At 48.7% G+C, this 25,930-nt stretch overlaps 3 protein-coding genes across 4 annotated transcripts in view; 2 read left to right on the forward strand and 1 right to left on the reverse strand.

Annotated features, from left to right (window-relative positions):
* Positions 1–1,926: 1,926 nt before the first annotated feature.
* LOC100655586 (homeobox protein MSX-3-like) lies at positions 1,927–4,206 on the forward strand. The gene is made up of 2 exons (XM_003419655.4): positions 1,927–2,257; positions 2,954–4,206. The coding sequence occupies exons 1-2, from the start codon at positions 2,035–2,037 to the stop codon at positions 3,364–3,366; spliced, it is 636 nt and encodes a 211-aa protein (XP_003419703.1). The 5' UTR covers positions 1,927–2,034; the 3' UTR covers positions 3,367–4,206.
* Positions 4,207–12,598: 8,392 nt separating this feature from the next.
* Positions 12,599–25,753, reverse strand: ZNF511 (zinc finger protein 511). 2 transcript variants are annotated; one of them, XR_002788105.2, is made up of 6 exons: positions 25,595–25,753; positions 25,348–25,421; positions 24,477–24,678; positions 24,097–24,237; positions 13,689–13,868; positions 12,599–13,009 (listed from the first exon to the last, which is right to left on the reverse strand). XR_002788105.2 is itself a non-coding variant. In XM_003419699.4 (6 exons), exons 1-6 carry the CDS (start codon positions 25,745–25,747, stop codon positions 12,931–12,933), a joined length of 813 nt encoding a protein of 270 aa, XP_003419747.1. In that variant the 5' UTR covers positions 25,748–25,753; the 3' UTR covers positions 12,599–12,930. The 2 variants fall into 2 exon arrangements, 1 of the variants encoding a protein (XP_003419747.1); XM_003419699.4 differs by having other exon boundaries at positions 24,113–24,237.
* TUBGCP2 (tubulin gamma complex component 2) overlaps positions 25,753–25,930 on the forward strand; it is a 29,930-nt gene continuing 29,752 nt past the window's right edge. Inside the window, exon 1 of the mRNA XM_010599253.3 lies at positions 25,753–25,872. The gene's annotated coding sequence lies outside the window, so the exon portion shown is untranslated. The remainder of the gene's footprint in view (positions 25,873–25,930) is intronic.

The raw sequence follows: 25,930 nt of genomic DNA on the forward strand, positions 1-25,930 counted from the left end.
CTACTGTGCTGAACCCTGGCTGTGCTGTGTTGTGACCTGGGCCTTCATGTGCACCCCGCTGCTCCCTCCCCTCCCCACAGGTCCCACCTGTCTTTGCTACATTTGTCCTCCCTCCTCTATCTCCTGGCTGGAGCCACTGGAGGTTGCCAGGGAGAGGCTGACCCTTGCTGGGTAGGGCTAGGCGCCTGGCCTCACTGGTGTCCATTCCTAGCAGCTCAGAGGGATATCAATGCAGACACCCACCTGGGCAAGATGAGAACCAGCAGAGAGACAGCCCAAGGCAGGGTCAGCATGAGAGGACCCTGGCAGAGTCCACTGGTCTGGGTCCCGAATCTGCATTCCATCAGCCTAGGCACAGGCTCCCACCTCTTGGCCACTGCCACACGGGAGGCCAGAGCCATATGTCTGGGGCACCAGGACTCAGAGCATCCTGGACGAATGTGGGGCAGGCCTGGGACATGGCTGTCACTCTCATTAAGATTCTGCTTAACACTCCCAAGAGCCTCTGAAGAAGATGAACTACTAGGAGAGAAGTCTTCAAAGAAGCTGCTTTAATGATGCAATCATCTTTAATCAACTCAACATCTCTATTACATTAGGAAGGGGTGGTTTGTCTTAGAACATAAACCGCTAATCCACACGACCGACACTGGCTTGGGAGCTTCCTTTGGCCCCATTCAGTGGCCTTCTAAATTTGTATGGAGAAAAAAAAAAACTTTCTAATCAAATTTCTCTGGCTTAGCTGGGCCACAGAAACTGTCCATAAAAGATGGGTTTCATTAAGGTGACTTCCGCTTTTCAAATACATATCGATTTAGACTATCGTTTCTGTGTTCTAGGATATTAATGGACCTCAAGTCATTAGCCACAAACCAATTCTATTTTTTACTGGTGAAGCCCAGTTGGACTCTTTCCTTGGAGAGAGACAGGTGAGCTGTAGAAAACCAAGGCTAGGCTCAGCATCTCCCTCTGCAGCAGCTGAAAAGGTCTTTTAAAAAGTATCAGTCTAGGTTTGGAGAAAATTCGCAGAAGCACAGGTCTGTCTGGCCTCGTCTCCTCCTCAAAGCCCCAGGAGGGATCCGGCCTAGCCTGGGTTCCCGCCAGAGTATCCTGGGAGCGGCCCTGGATCTCTGCCATCCCCTGGACCGCAGGCCGGTGGGGCCCCAAGGTCCTCTCAGCAGGGCTGATACGCCGGCCTGTCCGGAGCTTGAGAGGCTGACGGTGAACCAAACACCCAGGGACGGCCGCTAGCCCCGGGGCGCAGGGGTGTCACCCTGCACACTCTGAGCTCCCAGCCAGTAGCGGCCCGAGTTCTGCGTCGGAGGTGGGTAAGCAGCCTGCTCGGTTCCTGCCCAGGGACGGCGACGCTCCCCTCCCAGCCGCCCCCTGGGCACCGCGGACCAGCTTCAAGTGAATGGAAGCAGGGTCGCCAGTCCGGGCTCAGGGGACCGTTCCATGCGGCTTCCGGGGCGCGGAGAGAGTGACCGGGCTGCAGCAGGACCCCGCTGGGGGTCCCAGGCTCGAGCTGGGGCACAGCCGGAAGAGAAGCGGGAGGCGACACTGTGGCGAGGTTTTGGCGCGGCTCGCTGGGAGCGCGCCTTTGATGGCGCGGAGCCCTCCGCGTCGCCAGATTCGCGTACGGCCAAGGGCTGGTACCTTGGATTGCAGTCTGGCCAGGCCAAACTGGCCGTCAGAGCCGGCGCTTCCTCCGGGCTAGGTGGTCAAGCCAGCTTGGCGCAGTTCCGGGTCTTGTCCACCGGCCCCGGGCAGGAGGAGCGGGACTGAACCTCTGAGCAGGACCGCAGGCGCGTCGGGAGCCGGTCCGGTACGCGCCTTGGCTGACGGTTCCACGCGGCAGCCGCCCCGCCCCGCCCGCCAAGAGGCCAATGGGCGCCAGGGCCCAAGCGTCACTGGCCGCGGCAACTGGACTGCGGCTCATGAAAGCCGCGCGGCTTTTAACAGGGCACTAAAGGCCGCCACCCAGCCTGGGGAGTCACACGGCGCACCGCCTAGCCCGCGCCCTCCGCCCCGCGCATGGCCCCGGTGTCGCTCAGCATGAACCCCGCTGGGCTCAGGGCGCGTGGCGGGGGCGGCGCGGGGCCCGGCCTGCTGCCCTTCAGCGTCGAGTCGCTGCTGGAGGCGGAGCCTGGGCTAGGCCCCGAGCCCACGGAGTCCGCCGAGCCCGATGAGGAGAGGCCTCGGGGTGCCGCGGAGGCCGGCGCCTGGTTCCCGCCGGCCTCCCGCGCGTCCCCTCTGCGTAAGTGTCCGGCCGCGCGATCCCGGGAGGCGAGAGGAGTCAGCCCGGCCTGGGCTTGGGGGACCAGGACAGGAACGGCGCTCTGACTTCGGAATGTAACTGCTGTAGCCACAAATGTTCCGGGCCTCAGGGCGGAGAAAGAAGCCAACCCACCCGAGCCCTTGGGCTCACACAGGCCAGGCTCCCACTGCCCGGGTCCATCCAGGCTTTCTGGCCGGCCTGGGGCAGAGCCCGCAGCTCACAAACTTGAGGCTCCTTGGATCGGGTCCCATCCTGCCCAGGGAGCCCACTGCCCCACCAGTCCCCGTAATGGTTACTTTCTGCTCGCCGAGGCCTTCCTTCTGTGTCCAGCCTCCTGGCGCGGCTCGGAAAAACTGCTGCTCAGCTCTTGCCGCCGCCCCAGCCTGTCCTCCGCCCTGGATTCCTTCTCCCAAGTGGTCAGAGTCCCCTCTTCTCCCTAGACAGCAGGTTTGGGGAGAGAAACCCGCGTCCACAGCGGCCTGCGCGGTCCGCTCGCAGTCTTCCGGGTGCGTTGCTTCTCTTGTGCCAGTGGTCTGTGGGGTCTCGTCGCTTCTGGGGGTCACGGAGCCCGGCCTTGCTGCCGAACTCCCGCATGCAGGGAACCCGGAGTGCCGGGGACAGGGGCGCGCACAGCCAGCGTCTGAGCGCTCGCCTTGTGGTTGTCTTTCCTTCCAGGCACCCGCAGCCCTCCACCCCACGCCCTCCGGAAACACAAGAGCAACCGCAAGCCGCGGACTCCCTTCACCACTGCGCAGCTGCTGGCACTGGAGCGCAAATTCCGCCAGAAGCAGTACCTGTCCATCGCCGAACGAGCCGAGTTCTCCAGCAGCCTGCGCCTCACCGAGACGCAGGTCAAGATCTGGTTTCAGAACCGCCGGGCCAAGGCCAAGCGGCTTCAGGAGGCCGAGTTGGAGAAGCTGAAGCTGGCGGCCAAGCCGCTGTTGCCCTCGCTCGCCCTGCCCTTCGCCCTGGGCGCTCACCTGCAGGGCTCCCCGGGCCCATACGGCGGCGCGGCGGGCGCCCTGCCGACGGTGCCCGAGCTCTTCGCTGCGCCCATCGCCGCCTACGGCATGTATTACCTGTCCTAGGGCGCCTGAACAAGCGCTCCGCTCGGCAGCTGGGTCGTAGGCCTCAGGGGTCCAACCCGGTTACAGCGCAGGATTGGGGGGTGTTGGCCCCCAGACCCCAGGACAGATGCGTGGGGCGTCGCAGTCAGACAGCCTGCACAACGGCCCTGTGGGCAAGCTGAGCCTTGCAGGCCGAACATCAAGGCGTTTCGTTATTTTTCTTTTAACACTATGTTATAGTTGAGTCCCGAAGCCTATTTGTGAGAGTGTCTTACAATTGTTATTTTTAATTTTTTTTATAAGTCATGTTGGTATCAAACTGTGTACTGAAAGGCAGTGTACACAGTTCTGTACAGCGTCCTCGGTCGGACCAGATAGAGCTTCCTATTTTGTACAAAGCAGCGAATAAAGTATTTTAAGGTTTACTCCGCTGACCTGCTTCTGACTTTGACCTTAAACGCGATGAGGAAGAATTTACTAGGTTGTACCGGTAGAAAAAATAAAATTAAATTTTTTTTATTTTTCTACCGGGCTGCAGCAAATAACTAATTTCCGAACAAAGAGCTTAAAATAACAGTTCCATCCCAAGACTGCTGAAAAGAAATTTACTAATTATTCACTTTAACTAGGTTTGTTACGGTCGTGTGCGAACGGAAACGTTTACGTTTATTTTAGGGAGTTTTTTTTTGCAATTTCCTTTTTTCAATAGAGAACGTGTAGGAAGCCCATGGCGAAAATGCTGCCTCCACGCGCGTGGGGAGTCGAACGTGCAGCGGGTCCCGGAACATCGCAGTGCAGGACTGGTGGGGCGCGCCGCGCGGCCTCGCGGGAACAGAGCCTCGCGCCTTGGGGGTCGCCAGGGACTGAACTGGAGCGCCGCGCCCTCTGCCGGCCAGTGCTCAGGTCCGGGAGGAGCAGGAATTGCCCGGTGCGCCCCGCTCTGCGCCCTGGCCCTCGCTCTGCGCCACAGAAGAGGCCTGGCCTCGCCGGGGCGGGGGGGAGGGGTGCAGGGTAACGTCGCTGTCGGGGGCTTGGGGTCCTCCACGTAGCTTCGCTCCAACTCACCCAGGATGGCCAATGACAGCTGGTCATTAGCCGGCTCCCTCTTTGCCTGCAGTGTTCTGAGTTTACGTACAAATTCGACACAGGGTGCCTTACCAAGGCTTCGAGAAACCAAAAGCAACGGGTCCGACCCTTTACCACGGTGTGCCGCTGGACAGCCCCCAAACCTCCGACTCAGAACTGAAGACCCTCCAGGTTGCCTACGGGCCGCGGGATGAGAAAGCCCATAGGGCGGTTTCCATGCTAGCTTCAGCCACACCACCGACGCTGCAACCTGGAGTGCGAGCTGTGCGCCCCCTGGAGATGCCTCCCGGGGGGTGGGGCGTTCACTGCCGGCAGCTTCACCTGGCCCTCCCACACGGTGAGCAACCCCTCCTCCCCTCCCTCTCTCCCACCTCGGGGCGGAGAGGACGGGGGAGGCTGCAAACGGTGCTGGCTGTGTGGGCTTAGGACCGGAAAATGAAACCCGGGGAGACAGCGACCCCGCGCTCGTCTCTACAAATGATCGTCGCGAGTGGGTGGCTCCGAGCGGCATGGGAGCACCCGGAAGACCGCGCAGGAAAACCACGGCAGTTAGTGCAGACTGAACAGAGTCCTTCCGCTGGGATTACAACGCCTGGGAAGCTGCAAAGCTACCCTTGCATTAAGTTGTATTTTAGTATTTTTTGGATATTCTCCCTGTATTTCCTCGGAAAGTGAAAATTCTTGCCTGATTTTTAAAGAGAAATGAAGTCAGTTCTTGAAATTTGAGCATCTGTAGAGAAGGGAGAGGGGAGCCCACACCGTCCTTCCGCAGCCGAGAATCCTGAAACGTGGGCTATTTGAACGCAAAGCCCAACTCCAGCCGACCTTCAAGGAGACACAGTCCACTGTAGTCTGTGAATACCGAGAAGGCGGCACCCGGGCACAGGGAGCCCCACGAGGGGCTAGAGCCTCTGAGAGCACCCCGGCATTCGCCCATGGCCTCCTGTGCTCACCTGCTGCTCTTTAAGGTCAGATGAGTCTCAAATGCTGATTCTTTTCTCAGATCTGAGGTCCCGGAACATGAGCAGTCAGTACCAAGTTCTACAGCCAAGGTGATTTCGCCCACTTGGAGGGGGTCTAGGTGATTCTGGAGATAATAATCCAAAGCTATCATTTCTCAAATGTGATAGTGAAACCGGTGCCTGAGAAAAGTGATTGTGGGGTGCCCGCCTCTAGTATGACTGACTCTCGCTCCTGGTTTTCCATTCTAACATGGGATCTCAGTGAAGCAGGGTTCTCTGCACACAGCCCACCTCCCCACACGCCCTCACAACCCTGTGGTGCAGGCAGCTTTAAGGGGGCACAGGAGACCCTACACAGGTATTTATGGGGTGCAGAGAGCAGATGCTGGTGCCTGTCTGAGGAATCTGCGCGGGGGGGGGGGAGGTGAGCGCACAGTTTACGCCTGGTGACCATTTCTGATCCCTGAGACCTACCCAGGTAAGCTCCACCCCAAAGGCCCCCGCTGAGGCGTCACCAGCTCCTTTGTTCCGAAACTTGGCCCCCAACCCCCATTGGGATGAGGGATGCCCTTCTGGAGATGCAAAGGAGGGTCTTCAAAATTGATCTCATCACGGGGCGGGGGGAGGGGTGGTTGGGGACTTGTTTGCTGAAGCAGCTTGTCAAAAGGGAGAGGGCTCCAAGGATGTTTGTGTAGCCACCTACAGGGACTGTCCTGGTGTCAGGTCCTGTGGCGGACCCTGTGGAGTCAGGTGGGCATGGACTCAGAAGATCCCCTGGGCTTCTGTCCAATCAGGGTGAACATGAGAGCAATAAGGACACACTCACCTCTTTGTGCCAGAGTACCAGGAGTGGGCCAAGGCGTGCAGTGGTAAAGGCTGCAGGAGGGGCTAGACCCTGGAGGACCCAGGGGTCCACCCTGCTACTCCTGGAGCTTGTCTCTCATTAATGGGTCAGCTATGCTGAACCCCCACCCCCAGCCCCAGACTGTCCTGAGGCCCCCAATGTCAGGTTGCACCCTGGGAGGGCAGGGGGGCAGGCTCACTCACTCACAGTTTCTGGTGTGGGTCGTGCCTCCAGGGCAGCTGGTGCCCACCTGCACTGGCCTTGCCTGCTGTGTTTGTTGGGGGGTACTCTTGCCCTGCCCCAAGAGTGGACCCAGGCAACAGGCCCTGTGCCATATAGACCACGCAGAGGGTGGGGCCGGGGTCAGGCAGTTCACAATATTCCCGGGGGGAGGAACTCCCGCAATCTGGTCCCATCCACCTGGTCTGCCTCTGCTTTTCCTTTTTTACTATGGGAAATGCTGTGCATATACAGAAAAAAGAATATGCATATTATATATGTTTTATGTGTGTGTGTGTGTCTATAAGGAAGTCCACTGGGATTCTGATAATTATGTTGAATCTGTACATCAACCTGGGGAGCATGACCATCTTAACAAGGTCAAGTCTTCTAATCCATGAACATGGGATATTTTTCCAATTATTTAGATGTTAAATTATTTCAAAAATGTTTTGTAGTTTTCAGAATATAAGTCTTATGCTTTCCAGTGTAATGAATCACTTTTCTATGGCCTTTGTAGCCATCGTCTTATAACTCCCATTAAATGACTGGCTGGGACTATGCAAATAAGGTGTGTAAAACTCTTGCTGAGATTTGCTAGTATATGCAAATAAGGTGTCTGTAGCCCACCAAAGGGACTGGTCAGTTTAGCTATCCCTCTAGTTTAAAAACTGCCAATTCCAGAGTTTGGGGGAGGACCTCAGTACCCTCAAGAAGAAGAGCTGGGAGTGGAGCGCATCCTTTGGACCAGGTGTCCCTGCACTAAGAACCTCCTAGACCCAGGAGACAGAGGGAACTGTAACACTGGAGACAGCATGAGATGCCAAGTTGGTGAGACGGCAAGCACAACAGAGTCTAGCAGCAGAGAAATGGCAGCAGGAGATCGATGCGAGATGGCATAGTGGGCCTCCTGGCCCACGAAGCAAAGAGCTGTAATACTTTCCTGAGCAGGGCAGAGGCCAGGCCCAAGCAGGGCCCAGTGGCAGAAGCCCGCCTATGAGCATGGCGGAGAAGAAGCTGTATCTTGAGTCGTTCCTGTTACTTCCAAGTTGATCCTGGATTGTAAGGTTACTTCCCTAATAAACCCCATAGTTGTGAGTATGGTCTGTGAGTTCTCTGTGGCCATCGCAATGAATTATCAAACTCAGAGAGAAGTGTAGAGTGCCACGGCGAGGATGGCTGGTGTCGGAATTGGTAAAAAGGTTGGAGAGTGGAGGTGTGTCTGACCTCTGCCTCACAGGAATCAGCTTTGGGCTGATGTTGATTCTCCTCTCTCCCAGTGAAGTTAAAGGACCTCTGATGCCATTGTTTTACACACTTCTTTTGTTAAATTATTTCTAATTTTTTATTCTTTTTGATGCTATTGTAAATGGAATTGTTTTCTTAATTTCCTTTTCAGATTGTTCATTGCAAGTGTATAGATAGACAATTTATACTTGTATATGGATCTTGTGTCCTGCAACCTGGCTGAGCTCATTGATTAGTTCAAATAGTTTTCTAGTGGATTCACTAGTAATTTCTGAATATGTCATCTTCAAATACAGATAGTTTTACTTCTTCCTTTCCAATCTGGATGCTGTTTATCTATTTTTCTTGCCTAATTGTCCTAGCTAGAATCTCTAGTCAAATGTTGAATAGAAGTGGCAAGAACGAATGTCCTTGTCTTATTCCTGATCTGATCTTACGGGAAAGCATTAGTCTCTCACCATTAAATATGATGTTAGCTATGGGTTTGTTTTGTTTTTTGCAGATGCCCTTTATCAGATTCAGGAAGCTCCATTCTATTCATAATTTGTTGAGTGCTTTTATCACGAAAGGGTGTTGGATTTCGTGAAATACTTTTTCCTGCATCTATTGAAATGGTCATGTGATTTTTATTTGTTATTCTATTGGTACGATGTATTACATTAGCTGGTTTTCAGATATTAAACCAACCTTGCATTCCCGGGATAAATCCCACTAAGTCATGGTGTATAATCCTTTTTATATGCTGCTGAGTTCAGTTTGCTTGGATTTTGTTGAGGATTTTGTTATTCCTAAGAGACATTGGTTTGTAGTTTCCTTTTCTCGTGATGTCTTTGGCTGGGTTTGGTATCAGGGTTATAATGACCTCATAAAATTAGCTGATAAGTGTTCCCTCCTCTTTTATTTTTTCAAAAAATTTGTGAAGAATTGGTGTTCTTTTTTTTGAGTGATAGAATTCCGTGATAAATTCATCTGGATCTGGGCTTTTCTTTATGGGCAATTTATTATTATTATTATTACTGAATTTCTTCATCTGTTATAGCTCTATTCAAATTGTCTGTTCTTAAGTCATTCTTGGCAGTCTGTCTTTCTAGGAATTTGTTCATTCAATCTAAGTTATCTAACTTGTTGGTGTACAGTTGTCCATAGTATTTATTTTATTGGAGTTCACTTGTAAGCAACAAGTCAATTTTCTCTTGCTGGTTTCAAGATTTTTTCCTTGCCTAAAGGAGTCTCAGCATTCTTAACTCTGATCTGTCTGTTTGTGGATCTTTTTTTGCATCTATCCTACATGGAGTTCTCTGACCTTCCTGGATATGCAGGTTATTGTTTTTCAATAAATTTGAGTTTTCAGCCATTGTTTCTTCAAGTATTTTTTCTGCTCCTCTCTCTCCTCTCCTTCTGGTACTTCCAGTAAGCACATGTGGGTACAGTTAATGGTGCCCCACATTTCTCTGAAGCTCTGTTCATTTTTCTTCATTTTTTTCCTCTCTGTTCTTCAGCTTGCATAATTTCTATTAACCTAGCTTCAATTTCACTTATTCTTCCTTCTGACCAATGTGGAGTTTGTTTTTTTAAAAATCATTATGAACTCATGGATTCAAGCATACTTAAAAGTATTTCATTCAATTTTAGCTACTGTTGTTACTGATGGCACAGTGATTAAGCATCTGCCTGCTTACCAAAAGGTCGGCAGTTTGAATCCACCAATTACTCCTTGGAAACCCTATGGGGCTGTTCAACTTTGTCCTATAGGCTTGCTGTGAGTCAGAATCGACCTGACAGCAATGGGTATTCTTGTTGATGCTCAACTTGACCCATCTTTGGCCAAAAGGATCCTATTTAAGTTGGCTTCTGAGTTCAACTCACATATTATTTAATAACTCCCTCGATTTCTGACAAAATAATCCAAGCTTTTCAGTAGAAATGGCTACTGATTTAGCAAATATGCAATATACATTAAAAGTTTATGGTGATACTCCCAATTCAAATTCAGGGCTACAGAGATTTTATTAATCTCGTTAATATTATACATCTTTTTTGTCCGGTGCCAACAATTTCTGTTCTCAACACTAAAGTCATTTGGACTTGGGACATTTGTTTTTGTTGTTGTTAGGTGCCGTCAAGTCGGTTCCGACTCATAGCAACCCTATGCACAACAGAACAAAACATTGCCCGATCCTGAGCCATCCTTAACAATCGTTGTTATGCTTGAGCTCATTGTTGCAGCCACTGTGTCAATCCACCTTGTTGAGAGTCTTCCTCTTTTCTGCTGACCCTGTACTCTGCCAAGCATGATGTCCTTCTCCAGGGACTGATCCCTCCTGACAACATGTCCAAAGTATGTAAGATGCAGTCTCGCCATCCTTGTCTCTAAGGAGCATTCTGGCTGTAATTCTTCTAAGACAGATTTGTTCGTTCTTTTGGCAGTCCATGATATATTCAATATTCTTCTCCAACACTGCAATTCAAAGGCGTCAACTCTTCTTCGGTCTTCCTTATTCATTGTCCAGCTTTCCCATGCATATGATGCTATTGAAAATACCATGGCTTGGGCCAGGCGCACCTTAGTCTTCAAGGTGACATCTTTGCTTTTCAACATTTTGAAAAGGTCCTTTGCAGCATATTTACCCAGTGCAATGCATCTTTTGAGTTCTTGACTGCTGCTTCCATGGCTGTTGATTGTGGATCCAAGTAAAATGAAATCCTTGACAACTTCAATCTGTTCTCCATTTATCACGATGTTACGCATTGGTCCAGTTGTGAGGATTTTTGTTTTCTTTATGTTGAGGTGCAATCCATACTGAAGGCTGTGGTCTTTGATCTTCGTTAGTAAGTGCTTCAAGTCCTCTTCACTTTCATCTGCATAATGCAGGTTGTTAATGAGTCTTCCTCCAATCCTGATGCCCCGTTCTTCTTCATATAGTCCAGCTTCTCAGATTATTTGCTTAGCGTACAGACTGAATAGGTATGGTGAAAGAATACAACCCCGACACACACCTTTCCTGACTTGAAGCCAATCAGTATCCCCTTGTTCTGTCCGAACAACCACCTCTTGATCTATGTAAAGGTTCTTCATGAGCACAATTAAGTGTTCTGGAATTCCCATTCTTCGCAATGTTATCCATAGTTTGTTGTGGTCCACACAGTCAAATGCCCTTGCATAATCAATAAAAACACAGGTAAATATCCTTCTGGTATTCTCTGCTTTCAGCCAGGATCCATCTGACATCAGCAATGATATCCCTGGTTCCACATCCTCTTCTGAAACCAGCCTGAATTTCTGGCAGTTCCCTGTCGATACACTGCTGCTGCCGTTTTTGAAAGATCTTCAGCAAAATTTTGCTTGCATGTGATATTAATGATATTGTTCTATAATTTCCACATTCAGTTGGATCACCTTTCTTGGGGATACACATAAATATGGATCTCTTCCAGTCAGTTGGCCAGGAAGCTGTCTTCCATATTTCTGGGCATAGACGAGTGAGCACCTCCAGCGCTGCTTCTGTTTGTTGGAAGATCTCAATTGATATTCCATCAATTCCTGGAGCCTTGTTTTTCACCAATGCCTTCAGAGCAGCTTGGACTTCTTTCTTCAGTTCCATCGGTTCCTGATCACTTGGGACATTTGTTTTTACTCTTTAGCTATTGAAAACTGTACTGGAATAAATTGTTTTGTAGGTAGATCTTTTGAATTTTTGCCAATGTATGTTTAAGTTTGGAAACCCTGGTGGCGTAGTGGTTAACTGCTATGGCTGCTAACCAAAAGGTCAGCAGTTTGAATCCGCCAGGCGCTCCTTGGAAACTCTACGGGGCAGTTCTACTCTGTCCTATAGGGTCGCTATGAGTTGGAATCAACTTGACGGCAGTGGGTTTGGTTTTTGGTTTTACGTTTAAGTTCTATCTCCAGGAATAAGATTACTGTGACAAAGTATAAATGCTGAAATCATTTTACAAGATATTGCCAAATTTTCTTAGGGGTCGTTCTGTTTGGCAGGGACAATATAAAAGAGCTCCTGTCTTCCACAGCCTCACCAGCAGGGGGTGCTGTCAAACTTCTGGATTTTTGTTGGTTGGCTGTGTGAGAAAGGGCCCCTCTGTGTTTTTCTATTCTCTTGCTGTGAGTGGGTTGCGGGGCCTGTTCTATCACTCAGATGTTCTTCTTTGTTAAGGGTTGTCTCAAGGCAGCCCAGAAAGGGTATTTCTAGGAAAAGTGATTGTTCTATTTTGTTTTTAATACTTTGGTAGATGAAATTCTCTTGTTATCACCATCTCCTCAAAAACTAAAAGGAAAATTGCCATGGCCCTAAATAAAGGGGGATAATCTCGAGAATTTCTAACAAGCTGGCCTTTTAGTGGTTTTGCAGCTAATATTCAGTGTCAGAAACCAAACACCCATGTGTGGTGCTCCACTACGACCGCCAATGAGCACACAGCTGAACTCGATCCTTGTCTGTCGGGGACACCGGCATGTGCTCTGGATTCCAGGGTGAGTGCCTGCTGCCCCTCTGCTGCAGTGCCTTTCCGTGTCCCGTCACCTTCCTGCTTCAGGCAACAACACTCCTTCCCAGGGGAGCCTCCTGACCACAGCCCAGCCCTCCGCAACATCCCTGTAGTGCCCTGCATTCCCTTTCCTGGTACCAGCCACCACGTGAGGACACGCATGTCTATTCTGTTAACCTGGGCTCTCCTGGCTGGTTTTGCTCATGGCTGGGTCCCCAACACCTAACACACATGAACATTCACTGAGGAGTGGACGGGAGGACAGAGCATCTTCCTCAAAGCTGTGGTCACTGACGACTCTAGGCAGATGCCAAGTCACCTCAGCCCCCACCTAAGAAACTCCAGGGCTTCATGAAAACCACACTTCAGAGTAATAGTCACCATGACTAAAACCTGCTAGTGAAAAATATTTATTTTATACACTCAAAAAAGAGATTCTTATGGCGCTTGCTGCTGAGGGCCAGCGTTCACCTCCTTCCTGGGCAGTGGTCTGCGTCACTGTCCAGAAACCGTGAGCTCCTGTTGCTCCTGGTAATGGACACCACCCACCATGGGGCTGAGACATTGAGAGAGTCAAATCCTGGGCCCCAGGGTGGCCACACCAGAGCTGCTCGCAGCCTGATTCTAGGGCAAAAAGAGTAGCCTGTGACCAAAACCACTGCAGCTGGCAGGTGCTGTCCCCTGGCTGCTGTCAGAGGCCTCAGGGTCACCCCACCGCTGGGACCATCAGTGGTGTTTGCTTCTCTTCTTGGTGCTTTTAAATCCCCGTGATGCACCTTGACCGAAACAGATGGTGGCAGGAATTCTGGAAGGGAAGGTGTTCTGTTCAGTGACTGCATTTCCCTTGCAAACATCAGCCGCTCATCACAGCCGTCTGTGTGTGCTTTCTTCTTCCCTGAGCCTGCCCGCTTCTTCAGCACCCCCACCCCGTGGGGACCCTCCATACTGTGGGACACCCAGGCCTGGGAACAGCCCCTTCCAGCTGTCTTACGCTCCCCAGACACTCGCTCTCGGAGGTGGGCCAGGAGGGTGGCTCCTGCCACCACTCTGGGTGCAGACTCTCTGCTGCTGCCCACCCAAAGTCTGAGTGCCCCAGCCTTCAGGACTTACTCACAGGCCAGATCCAGGCAACTGACAAGCAGTTAAGGCACAGGCAAGCTCAATTTCTATCGGTTTGGGTTGTTCGGTGACTTTTCCATTTGTTAAACATTTTTCCCAAAATTGAGATTAAAATCAACTTTAACCCGATAAAATCACATTAAATACTAGAAAGACAAGCCCACAGTTTATAACAGAAATAATCACAATCCATTTCCTCCACGAGAGGCACAGTGCTCTGCTTCCCGTTGTTTCAGGGCTTTCAAAAATGGAGTGCTCCAGAAACCAGAACATTCGGGCTCCTCCCTGCAGCTGAGGCTAACATGCTGATACTCAGTCAACCCAGGACTCACGACTAGTCCAGGAGGATGTCCGATACCACTGACCTGTGGCTGTAGGCCCGCCTCTCTGGGAGCCCTGGTGTGGCCCAGCTCTCACCCGCAGGCACTGGGGAAGGCGCCACACGTTCGTCAGAGGAGACCTCCATGATGTCCTCTTCTGACTGCTCGCCCTGACCCGCTGGGGCTTCTACCGACATGGGCACCGTGGCCCCCTGTGTGGCTGGGCTGCAGAGGAGAGAGCTGTGAGCAGCAGCTCCCCATGGAATCAGCCCCCACATCCCCATCTTCCCCTGAAACAGACTCACAGAGAAGAAGCTGCATTTTCTTGCAAAGATATCTTCTTGCTATTTTGGCACAGTCTAATTTTCAAATACCAGGAAAAGGAGAACTTCTAGCGCAAAGACGTAAGTGTATACATAACAGACAGCATGTTTATATATCTAAGCATAACTCATCATTTGAAAATCAGTATTTTTATGGGGCCCTGTGGTAAATACCTACCAAAGGTGCCAAATATCTTTCCATGACAGTGAAAACCTCCCTAAAGTAACCGGAGACCATCAGATGTTTGCAGCCTCATCCCTAACACTGTCCACAAACACTGGTATGGCATTGTGGGCTTTTCTCCAACCTAAGTTGTCTTATTCTCCAGTCCTTGCAGTGTCCCTGTCACACTGTGTTCTCTCAACTGTTTCATTTTGAGCAGCAAATATTGTTTGGGGAAATATGTTAGTCTCAAAAGCCTTGGATGAGTGTAATTTTTAGATGGTTACCAAGGTTTGCCTGAAAAAATCAGCTAATAAAAAAAGAGAGGGCGAGGCGGGGCCAAGATGGAGGACTAGGTAGATGCTACCTCGGATCCCTCTTGCAACAAAGACTCGGAAAAACAAGTGAATCGATCACATACGTAACAATCTACAAACCCTGAACAACAAACACAGTTTTAGAGACGGAAAACAAACAAATACGGGGAAGCAGCGACTGTTTTCGGAGCCTGGAGCCAGCGTCCCAGTCAGGTAACCTTGGCGCCGGGCTTCTGGGCCCAGGGGAGCTGAACTCAAAAATCTTGTGACGGCACAAACAAGGCACGCAGCCCTACCCCCCTGAACTGAACCCGGGAGGGGGCCCAGCCGGTCCACGCGGGTGGCGTGGTGACGCGGCTGGTGGGAGAAGTCCCCGGGAGGCAGTGACAGGTTTTGGAGCCGGGAGTGCAGCGTCCCAGCCGGGGAACCTTGGCGCCAGGCTTTAGACTGGGCGCTGTCACGGCGCAAGCATGGGGCGCAGCTCTACTCCCCTGAACTAACCCCGGGAGGGGGACCAGCCGCTCCGCAGAGGCAGCGCAGCGACGCGGCTGGTGGGACGAGAAGTCCCCAGGAGGCAGCGACTGATTTTGGAGCCGGGAGTGCAGCGTCCCAGCCAGGGAACCTTGGTGCCGGGCATTTGACTGGGCGCTGTCACGGCGCAAGCACGGGGCGCAGCCCTACTCCCCTGAACTAACACTGGGAGGGGGCCCAGCCAGTCTGCAGAGGCGGCGCGGCAACACGCCTGGCAGGACGAGAAGTCCCCGGGAGGCAGCGACTGATTTTGGAGTCGTGAGTGCAGCATCCCAGCAGGGGAACCTTGACGCTGGGCTTTGGACTGGCAGCGGAGGATCTGACCGCAGCTTCAGCAGGCCAGACCCCCAGGGGCAATCTCCACACAGCCAGCACACGTAGGCGACACACCCCTCGGGAATCTCAGATAAAAGTCATTCCAAGCAAGACAAACAACTTTGGCTATATTCCAAGGTGCTACTCTCCTATCTCTCTGAACCCTCCCCCACCCTTCCCAGGTGGCTTCATTAACATTGGAATTTCCTGAGCCAGAGGCAGAACGGCTCTGGCTCCGTGGCGGCTTTGCTTTCCCCCCCCCCTTTTTTTTTTTTTGTCTTTTCCTAACACATTCTTCCAGCCTGAGAGAAGGAACCACAAAAAACCCAGGGACCAAAAATCCATCCCTAATTGGACTAAAAACACAGAACCAGCTACAGCCAAGCATATATGATCCAAATCTCGGACTTTCATCCTTACAGGGAAAAGGTGGCAGTTATAATCCAAAGGCAGTTCTGAAAGGGATCTGACTGCATTTTTTTTTGGCGGATTTTCTGGAAAAACAAGTTTCCCAGGTCTGATTTCTCTGCTTATTCAACAGAGCCCTAACTGACCCACAACAGGGAACTGAGGGCTGAAGCTCCCCCCAGACCACCTAGCCTCTTGCCTTAGGGGTCCAAGGGGGGTGACACCTACCAATCAGTAGAGGTACTTGCATTGGGGGCCTAAGGTACAGCGGCAGTGCCCTCCCACCAAGGTGCTATAGGAATAGAGACACACCCACCTCACTGACACTTGGGGGAAGCCTGTCAGCATCCTGCCCCCCCTGGAGGGTGAACCCCAGCTGCTAATAGAAGCTGGTGCACACAACTATCACCACTACTTCTCAAGGTGGATAGGTGTTAGGGTGCAGCACACACTTGATGAGCCAAAATCAGATTCTACTCAGGAACAGTGAATAGACTCAGGCATATATATCTGGCAACAGCCCAAACCAGCTGGTAATAGGTCATAAGTAAGTCAAGGGCTACAACAAACAAGACAGCACAATCTAGTAGCCCATCCACGTATACTGAAAGAAAACAAAACAAGATAAGACTCAGTGAGCAACTATAGAATAAACCACTACTATATCTTAGTGATGGCTTGGAGACAGCAGTCAATATCAAACCACATAAAGACGCAGACCATGACAGCTTCTACAAACCCCCAAACAAAAGAATCAAAATCTTTCCCAAATGAAGATACAATCCTGGAATTATCAGATACAGAATATAAAAAACTAATTTACAGAATGCTTCAAGACATCAGAAATGAAATAAGGCAAACTGCAGAAAAAGCCAAGGAACACACTGATAAAACAGTTGAAGAACTCAAAAAGATTATTCAAGAACATAGTGGAAAAATTAATAAGTTGCAAGAATCCATAGAGAGACAGCATGTAGATATCCAAAAGATTAACAATAAAATTACAGAATTAGACAACGCAATAGGAAGTCAGAGGAGCAGACTCGAGCAATTAGATTACAGACTGGGAAATCTGGAGGACCAGGGAATTAACACCAACATAGCTGAAAAAAAATCAGATAAAAGAATTAACAAAAATGAAGAAACCCTAAGAATCATGTGGGACTCTATTAAGAAGGATAACTTGCGTGTGATTGGAGTCCCAGAACAGGGAGAGAGAAAACAGTTGAAGATCTGCTGACAGAAAACTTCCCTAACATCATGAAAGACGAAAGGATATCTATCCAAGATGCTCATCGAACCCCATTTAAGATTGATCCAAAAAGAAAAACACCAAGACATATTATCATCAAACTTGCCAAAACCAAAGATAAAGAGAAAATTTTAAAAGCAGCCAGGGAGAAAAGAAAGGTCTCCTTCAAGGGAGAATCAATAAGAATAAGTTCAGACTACTCAGCAGAAACCATGCAGGCAAGAAGGGAATGGGATGACATATACAGAGCACTGAAGGAGAAAAACTGCCAGCCAAGGATCATATATCCAGAAAAACTCTCTCTGAAATATGAAGGTGAAATTAAGATATTTACAGATGAACACAAGTTTAGAGAATTTGCAAAAACCAAACCAAAGCTACAAGAAATACTAAAGGATATTGTTGGGTCAGAAAACCAATAATATCAGATACCAGCACAACACAAGGTCACAAAACAGAACATCCTGATATCAACTCAAATAGGGAAATCACAAAAACAAATTAAGATTAATTAAAAAAAAAAAATACTCGTAACAGGGAATCATTGAAGTCAATATGTAAAAGATCACAATAATCAAAAAGAGGGACTAAATACGGGTGGCATAGAACTGCCATATGGAGAGTGATACAAGGCGATATAGAACAATACAAGTTAGGTTTTTACTTAGAAAAATAGGGGTAAATATTAAGGTAACCACAAAGAGGTGTAACAACTCTATAACTCAAGATAAAAGCCAAGAAAAACGTAACGACTCAACAAACATAAAGTCAAACAACTACGAAAACGAGGATCTCACAATTTACTAAGAAAAACGTCTCAGCACAAAAAAGTATGTGGAAAAATGAAATTGTCAACAACACACATAAAAAGGCATCAAAACGACAAAACTAAACACTTGTTTATCTATAATTACACTGAATGTAAATGGACTAAATGCACCAATAAAGAGACAGAGAGTCTCGGACTGGATAAAGAAACACGATCCGTCTATACGCTGCCTACAAGAGACACACCTTAGACTTAGAGACACAAACAAACAAAAACTCAAAGGATGGAAAAAAATATATCAAGCAAACAATAAGCAAAAAAGAAGACGAGTAGCAATATTAATTTCTGACAAAAATAGACTTTAGACTTAAATCCACCACAAAGGATAAAGAAGGGCACTACATAATGATAAAAGGGACAATTGATCAGGAAGACTTAACCATATTAAATATTTATGCACCCAATGACAGGGCTGCAAGATACATAAATCAAATTTTAACAGAACTGAAAAGTGAGATAGACACCTCCACAATTATAGTAGGAGACTTCAACACACCACTTTTGGAGAAGGACAGGACATCCAGTAAGAAGCTCAATAGAGACACGGAAGACCTAATTACAACAATCAACCAACCTGACCTCATTGACTTAAACAGAACTCTCCACCCAAATGCTGCAAAGTATACTTTTTTTTCTAGCGCACATGGAACATTCTCTAGAATAGACCACATATTAGGTCATAAAACAAACCTTTGCAGAATCCAAAACATCGAAATATTACAAAGCATCTTCTCAGACCACAAGGCAATAAAACTAGAAATCAATAACAGAAAAACTAGGGAAAAGAAATCAGATACTTGGAAAATGAACAATACCCTCCTGAAAAAAGACTGGGCTATAGAAGACATCAAGGAGGGAATAAACAAATTCATACAATGCAACGAGAATGAAAATACTTTCTATCAAAACCTCTGGGACACAACAAAAGCAGTGCTCAGAGGCCAATTTATATCGATAAATGCACACAAACAAAAAGAAGGAAGAGCCAAAATCAGAGAACTGTCCCTACAACTTGAACAAATAGAAAGTGAGCAACAAAAGAATCCATCAGACACCAGAAGAAAACAAATAATAAAAATTAGAGCTGAACTAAATGAATTAGAGAACAGAAAAACAATTGAAAGAATTAACAAAGCCAAAAGCTGGTTCTTTGAAAAAATTAACAAAATTGATAAACCATTGGCTAGACTGACTAAAGAAATACAGGAAAGGAAACAAATAACCCGAATAAGAAGCGAGAAGGGCCACATCACAACAGACCCAACTGAATTAAAAGAATCATATCAGATTATTACGAAAAATTGTACTCTAACAAATTTGCAAACCTAGAAGAAATGGATGAATTCCTGGAAAAACACTACCTACCTAAACTAACACATTCAGAAGTAGAACAACTAAATAGACCCATAACAAAAAAAGAGATTGAAACGGTAATCAAAAAACTCCCAACAAAAAAAAGCCCTGGCCCGGATGGCTTCACTGCAGAGTTCTACCAAACTTTCAGAGAAGAGTTAACACCACTACTACTAAAGGTATTTCAAAGCATAGAAAATGACAGAATACTACCCAACTCATTCTATGAAGCTACCATCTCCCTGATACCAAAACCAGGTAAAGACATTACAAAAAAAGAAAATTACGGACCTATATCCCTCCTGAACATTGATGCAAAAATCCTCAACAAAATTCTAGCCAATAGAATTCAACAACATATCAAAAAAATAATTCACCCTGATCAAGTGGGATTTATACCAGGTATGCAAGGCTGGTTTAATATCAGAAAAACCATTAATGTAATCCACCACATAAATAAAACAAAAAACAAAAACCACATGATCTTATCAATTGATGCAGAAAAGGCATTTGACAAAGTCCAACACCCATTTATGATAAAAACTCTTACCAAAATAGGAATTGAAGGAAAATTCCTCAACATAATAAAGGGCATCTATGCAAAGCCAACAGCCAGCATCACTCTAAATGGAGAGAACCTGAAAGCATTTGCCTTGAGAACGGGAACCAGACAAGGATGCCCTTTATCACCGCTCTTATTCAACATTGTGCTAGAGGTCCTAGCCAGAGCAATTAGGCTAGAGAAAGAAATAAGGGCATTCGGATTGGCAAGGAGGAAGTAAAATTGTCTCTATTTGCAGATGACATGATCTTATACACAGAAAACCCTAAGGAATCCTCCAGAAAACTACTGAAACTAATAGAAGAGTTTGGCAGAGTCTCAGGTTATAAGATAAACATACAAAAATCACTTGGATTCCTCTACATCAACAAAAAGAACATCGAAGAGGAAATAATCAAATCAATACCATTCACAGTAGCCCCCAAGAAGTTAAAATACTTAGAAATAAATCTTACCAAGGATGTAAAAGACCTATACAAAGAAAACTACAAAGCTCTACTACAAGAAATTAAAAAGGACATACTTAAGTGGAAAAACATACCTTGCTCATGGATAGGAAGACTTAACATAGGAAAAATGTCTATTCTACCAAAAGCCATCTATACATACAATGCACTTCCGATCCAAATTCCAATGTCATTTTTTAAGGTGATAGAGAAACAAATCACCAACTTCATAGGGAAGGGAAAGAAGCCTCGGATAAGCAAAGCATTACTGAAAAAGAAGAAGAAAGTGGGAGGCCTCACTCTACCTGATTTCAGAACCTGTTATACAGCCACAGTAGTCAAAACAGCCTGGTATTGGTACAACAACAGGCACATAGACCAGTGGAACAGAATTGAGAACCCAGATATAAATCCATCCACATATGAGCAGCTGATATTTGACAAAGGCCCAGTGTCAGTTAATTGGGGAAAAGATAGTCTTTTTAACAAATGGTGCTGGCATAACTGGATATCCATTTGCAAAAAAATGAAACAGGACCCATACCTCACACCAAGCACAAAAACTAACTCCAAGTGGATCAAAGACCTAAACATAAAGACTAAAACGATAAAGATCATGGAAGAAAAAATAGAGACAACCTTAGGAGCCCTAATACAAGGCATAAACAGAATACAAAACATTACCAAAAATGACGAAGAGAAACCAGATAACTGGGAGCTCCTAAAAATCAAACACCTATGCTCATCTAAAGACTTCACCAAAAGAGTAAAAAGACCACCTACAGACTGGGAAAGAATTTTCAGCTATGACATCTCCGACCAGCGCCTGATCTCTAAAATCTATATGATTCTGTCAAAACTCAACCACAAAAAGACAAACAACCCAATCAAGAAGTGGGCAAAGGATATGAACACACACTTCACTAAAGAAGATATTCAGGCAGCTAACAGATACATGAGAAAATGCTCTCGATCATTAGCCATTAGAAAAATGCAAATTAAAACTATGATGAGATTCCATCTCACTCCAACAAGGCTGGCATTAATCCAAAAAACACAAAATAATAAATGTTGGAGAGGCTGCGGAGAGATTGGAACTCTTACACACTGTTGGTGGGAATGTAAAATGGTACAACCACTTTGGAAATCTATCTGGCGTTATCTTAAACAGTTAGAAATAGAACTACCATACAACCCAGAAATCCCACTCCTCGGAATATATCCTAGAGAAACAAGAGCCTTCACACAAACAGAAATATGCACACGCATGTTTATTGCAGCTCTGTTCACAATAGCAAAAAGCTGGAAGCAACCAAGGTGTCCATCAACGGGTGAACAGGTAAATAAATTGTGGTATATTCACACAACGGAATACTATGCATCGAGAAAGAACAGTGATGAATCTGTGAAACATTTCATAACATGGAGGAACCTGGAAGGCATTATGCTGAATGAAATCAGTCAGAGGCAAAAGGACATATGTTGTATAAGACCACTATTATGAGATCTTGAGAAACAGTATAAACTAAGAAGAACACATACTTTTGTGGTTACAAGGGGGGAGGGAGGGAGGGAGGGAGGGAGAGGGTGTTTTACTGATTAATTAGTAGATAAGAACTGCTTTAGGTGAAGGGAAGGACAACACTCAACACATGGAAGGTCAGCTGAATTGGACTGGACCAAAAGCAAAGAAGTTTCCGGGATAAAATGAATGCTTCAAAGGTCAGCGGAGCAAGGGCGGGGGTTTGGGGACTATGGCTTAAGGGGACTTCTAAGTTAATTGGCAAAATAATTCTATTACAAAAACATTCTGCATCCCACTTTGAAATGTGGCGTCTGGGGTTTTAAATGCTAACAAGCGGCCATCTAAGATGCATCAGTTGGTCTCAACCCACACGGAGCAAAGGAGAATGAAGAACACCAAGGTCACACGACAACTAAGAGCCCAAGAGACAGAAAGGGCCCCATGAACCAGAGACCTACATCATCCTGAAACCAGAAGAACTAGGTGGTGCCCGGCCACAATCGATGACTGCCCTGACAGGGAGCACAACAGAGGACCCCTGAGGGAGCAGGAGATCAGTGGCATGTAGACCCCAAATTCTCATAAAAAGACCATACTTAATGGTCTGACTGAGACTAGAGGAATCCTGGCGGTCATGGTCCCCAAACCTTCTGTTGGCACAAGACAGGAACCATCCCCGAAGACAACTCATCAGATATGAAAGGGACTGGACAGTGGGTAGGAGAGAGATGCTGATGAAGAGTGAGCTAATTATATCAGGTGGACACTTGAGACTGTGTTGGCATCTCCTGTCTGGAGGGGGGATGGGAGGATAGAGTAGGAAGCTGGCAAAATTGTCACGAAAGGAGAGACTGGAAGGGCTGACTCATTAGGGGGAGAGCAAGTGGGAGTATGGAATAAGATGTATATAAACTTATATGTGACAGACTGACTTGATTTGTAAATGTTCACTGGAAGCTCAATAAAAGCTAATAAAAAAAGAAAAAAAGAAACACAGGTAAAAAAAAAAAAAAGAGAGAGGGAAGGGGACACCTAGGTCGACAGGCACAATAAAATCTATTAAGAAAACATTCTGCATCCCGCTTTGGTGAGTGGAATCTGGAGTTTTAAATGCAAACAAGCAGCCATCTGAGATGCATCAGTTGGTCTCAACCCACCTGTGGCAAAGGAGAACGAAGAACACCAAAGGCACAAGGTAACTACGAGCCCAAGAGACAGAAATGAACACAGAAAGCAGAGACTACATCAGTCTGAGACGAGAAGACCTAGATGGTGCCCGGCTACAACCGATGACTGCCGTAACAGAGAACCCCTGAGGGAGCAGGAGAGCAGTGGGATGCAGACCTCAAATTATCGTAAAAAGACCAGACTTAATGGTCTGAGACTAGAAGGACCTTGGAGGTCATTGTCCCCAGACCTTCTGTTAGCCCATGATGGGAACCACTCCCAAAGCCATCCCTTCAGACAGGGATTGGACTGGACTATAAGATAGAAAATGATACTGGTGAGGAGTAAGCTTCTTGGACCAAGTAGGCACATGAGACTATGTGGGCACCTCCTGTCTGGAGGGGAGATGAGAAGACAGAGGGTGACAGAAGCTGGCTGAATGGACATAAAAATACAGGGTGGAGCAGAGGAGTGTGCTACATCATCACAGGGAGAGCAACTAAGAGTATATACCAAGGTGTATATAAGTTTTTGTATGAGAGACTGACTTGCTTTGTAAACTTTCACTTAAAACAATAAAAATTAAAAAAAAAAAAAGGCAAGGAAACACTGCACAAATTTAACCATTATTTCCAGAGGTGTTTCCCCACAGTTTGAAGTATTGGATGTTATTGTGAACAAATTGTGTGTGGCACATTCTAGAAAGTAACATGGCTGCTAAGTACTTATGCTGTCGTGTTCGTGAACACACACCACAGGACAAATGAGAAACCGGAGGGCCCAACATGAGGGGTTCACCGCCTGGGACACAACCACAAGGACCGCAGTGGCCATGGCTCCCTCTGGAGGCTGTCTCCGCACGGCATGCCAGTGGCCCAGTGTGCTCCACAGAAGGCAGGTGTGGGCCAGAGACGTATGAGCCAGGAGAAAAGTGGGGTGCTCCTAAAGGACTAAGGGGCCCAGGGCAGACTCGGAGGACTGGACCAGAGTCAGTCCCAACACAGAGCCTGGGCAGCCAGAGGCTCCCTTCCTGCCCTCCGTTCAGTGAACAGTCACACAAAAAATAAACCCCTACTTGTCTAACGTCCTCTAGCTAATAACCCTTGGTTTTCGGGTTTCTGTTACTTGTGGCTGAATCTAACAGTGAACAATGACAGGCTCTTAGCCATGGCACCTACATCCTAGTGTGGGAGTTAGGCAACAAGCTTCTTTTGGAGACAGGGAGTGGATACACACGGTGGTGTGGGCATGGCAGCACACACCTGGCATTGCACATACCCTCTGCTCTTCTTGGGCTTATCAAACCGGAAATCTGCAGGGTACAGGTGACGCTTTACCATGTGGTCCTTTCGGTCTCGGCTGGTCTTGAATTTCTCCTCACACCCTTCCACCAAGCACTGGTACTGAAACAGAACGTGCCACTCTACCATCATAACCCTAGACCCCCCCCCCCCGCCATGCTTTCATTTCTGGGGAAGCATATGATCAGACGTGTCGGGCAGGAAGGGGCCCCTGGCCTTGCCCCCACACCCCTAGGATGGGAGGGACACCGTGACCCTTGGCTACTGTACCCAATGACAACACGGTGACCCTGGCACCAGACCACACTGGCTCCAGCCCCGTGGCGTGGCCCACTGCTCACCATGTCCTGCCTCTCAGCCAGGATCTGGAAGAGAGCATCATGCCACTCCACGATGTGGCTGTCCAGCAGGTGGCCGGAGGGGAATGCCCGCTTGCAGAAGGAGCAGACGTTCCTGTGCAGCACGTGGTAGTGGTGCTCGTAGCCCTCCAGGGTATCAAACACCTGGCAGCAGCCTGCCACCTGGCAGGTGAACTCTGGCACCCTAGGTGGGGAGGGCAGGTCTCACAGAGGCGCCCCTCCATCAGTCAGTGACAGAAAGCCCTGTTTGAATCTCCTGCCAACAGTTCTCCCTAAGCAGTCTCATGAAGCCTTCTGCAATTCAAAACCCCACTTTTCCCGCATTAGATGTTCATAAACAAGGTAGGAAGTGGGGGAGACAGCTACGCAAACCTTGGCACAGTGGTTCAGGGCACAAGGCACTTCCCAGGAGGGTTAAAGGTAAGTGTGGCATAGCCCTGGTGGCGCAGTGGTTAAGTGCTCAGCCGCTAACCGAAAGGTCGGTGGTTAGAACCCACCGGCTGCTCCTCCAGGGAGAAAGATGTGGCAGTCTGCTTCCATAAAATTTTACAGGCTTGGAAACCCTATAGGGCAGTTCTACTCTGTTCTATAGGGTCACTGTGAGTTGGAATCGACTGAACAGCAACAGGTGTTTCCAGTTTTTTTGGTGGCAAAGCCCGGGCGGAGAACTCCTGGAGCACCCAGACCTGATGCTGATGTAGGCAGGCCTGCAAGGCAAGGGCACAGGAAGGGGGCTTGGGGCAGAGGTGAAAAGGTTACGAGGTGAGGGCAGAGCGTGGGTGTGGGGTAAGTGTGGGGCGAAGCGCCAGCGGCGACAGCAGAAGGCGGCGCTGTGGGCGCTGGAGCTGCTCACCTGGGCCTTGCGGGGGCCTCGGCCACCTGCATGAGCACGTCCCGTAGATAGAGGTGCCGTTGCACGTCTCCATCCTGGAATAGACAGGTGCCGTGGGGCGGGGTCAGAAGCCTTCCGGCCCCGCCCCGCGTGGCGCTCCGCCCCCTGAGACCTCGGCCCCCAGCTGGCAACTGCCCGGACGCGCGCAGACTCAGAGACGCACAGGGACACACGGACACACACACACAGACGCGCACACGCTGCGCACCTCGAAGAACTCGTGCTCTCGCGGGAAGCGGACCCGGCGCGCCACGAAACGAAAGGGCGCGGCCCCCGCCGCGGGGTCTCGCACCACGGGCAGCGGCTCGGCGGCTCCGGGGCCCTCGGCCAGGCGGGCGCGCAGGGCGGGCGGCAGCTGCATGGCCGGGCACCGCCTCTCCCCCTGCCTGCCGGCCACCGTCCGGAGCCGGACGTGACGTCGCGCGCATCACTTCCGCCGTCGCTGCGGGCTGCGGCGGCTCGGGGCGGGGCGGCGCTGAGTCGGCGGTGAGTGCGGGCGCTGGGCGGGCGGGGGCGCGGGGACCCCAGGCCCCCGTCCGCGCGG

Source organism: Loxodonta africana, chromosome 16 (genome assembly GCF_030014295.1).
Source record: "Loxodonta africana isolate mLoxAfr1 chromosome 16, mLoxAfr1.hap2, whole genome shotgun sequence".
Classification (NCBI taxonomy): Eukaryota; Metazoa; Chordata; class Mammalia; order Proboscidea; family Elephantidae; genus Loxodonta; species Loxodonta africana.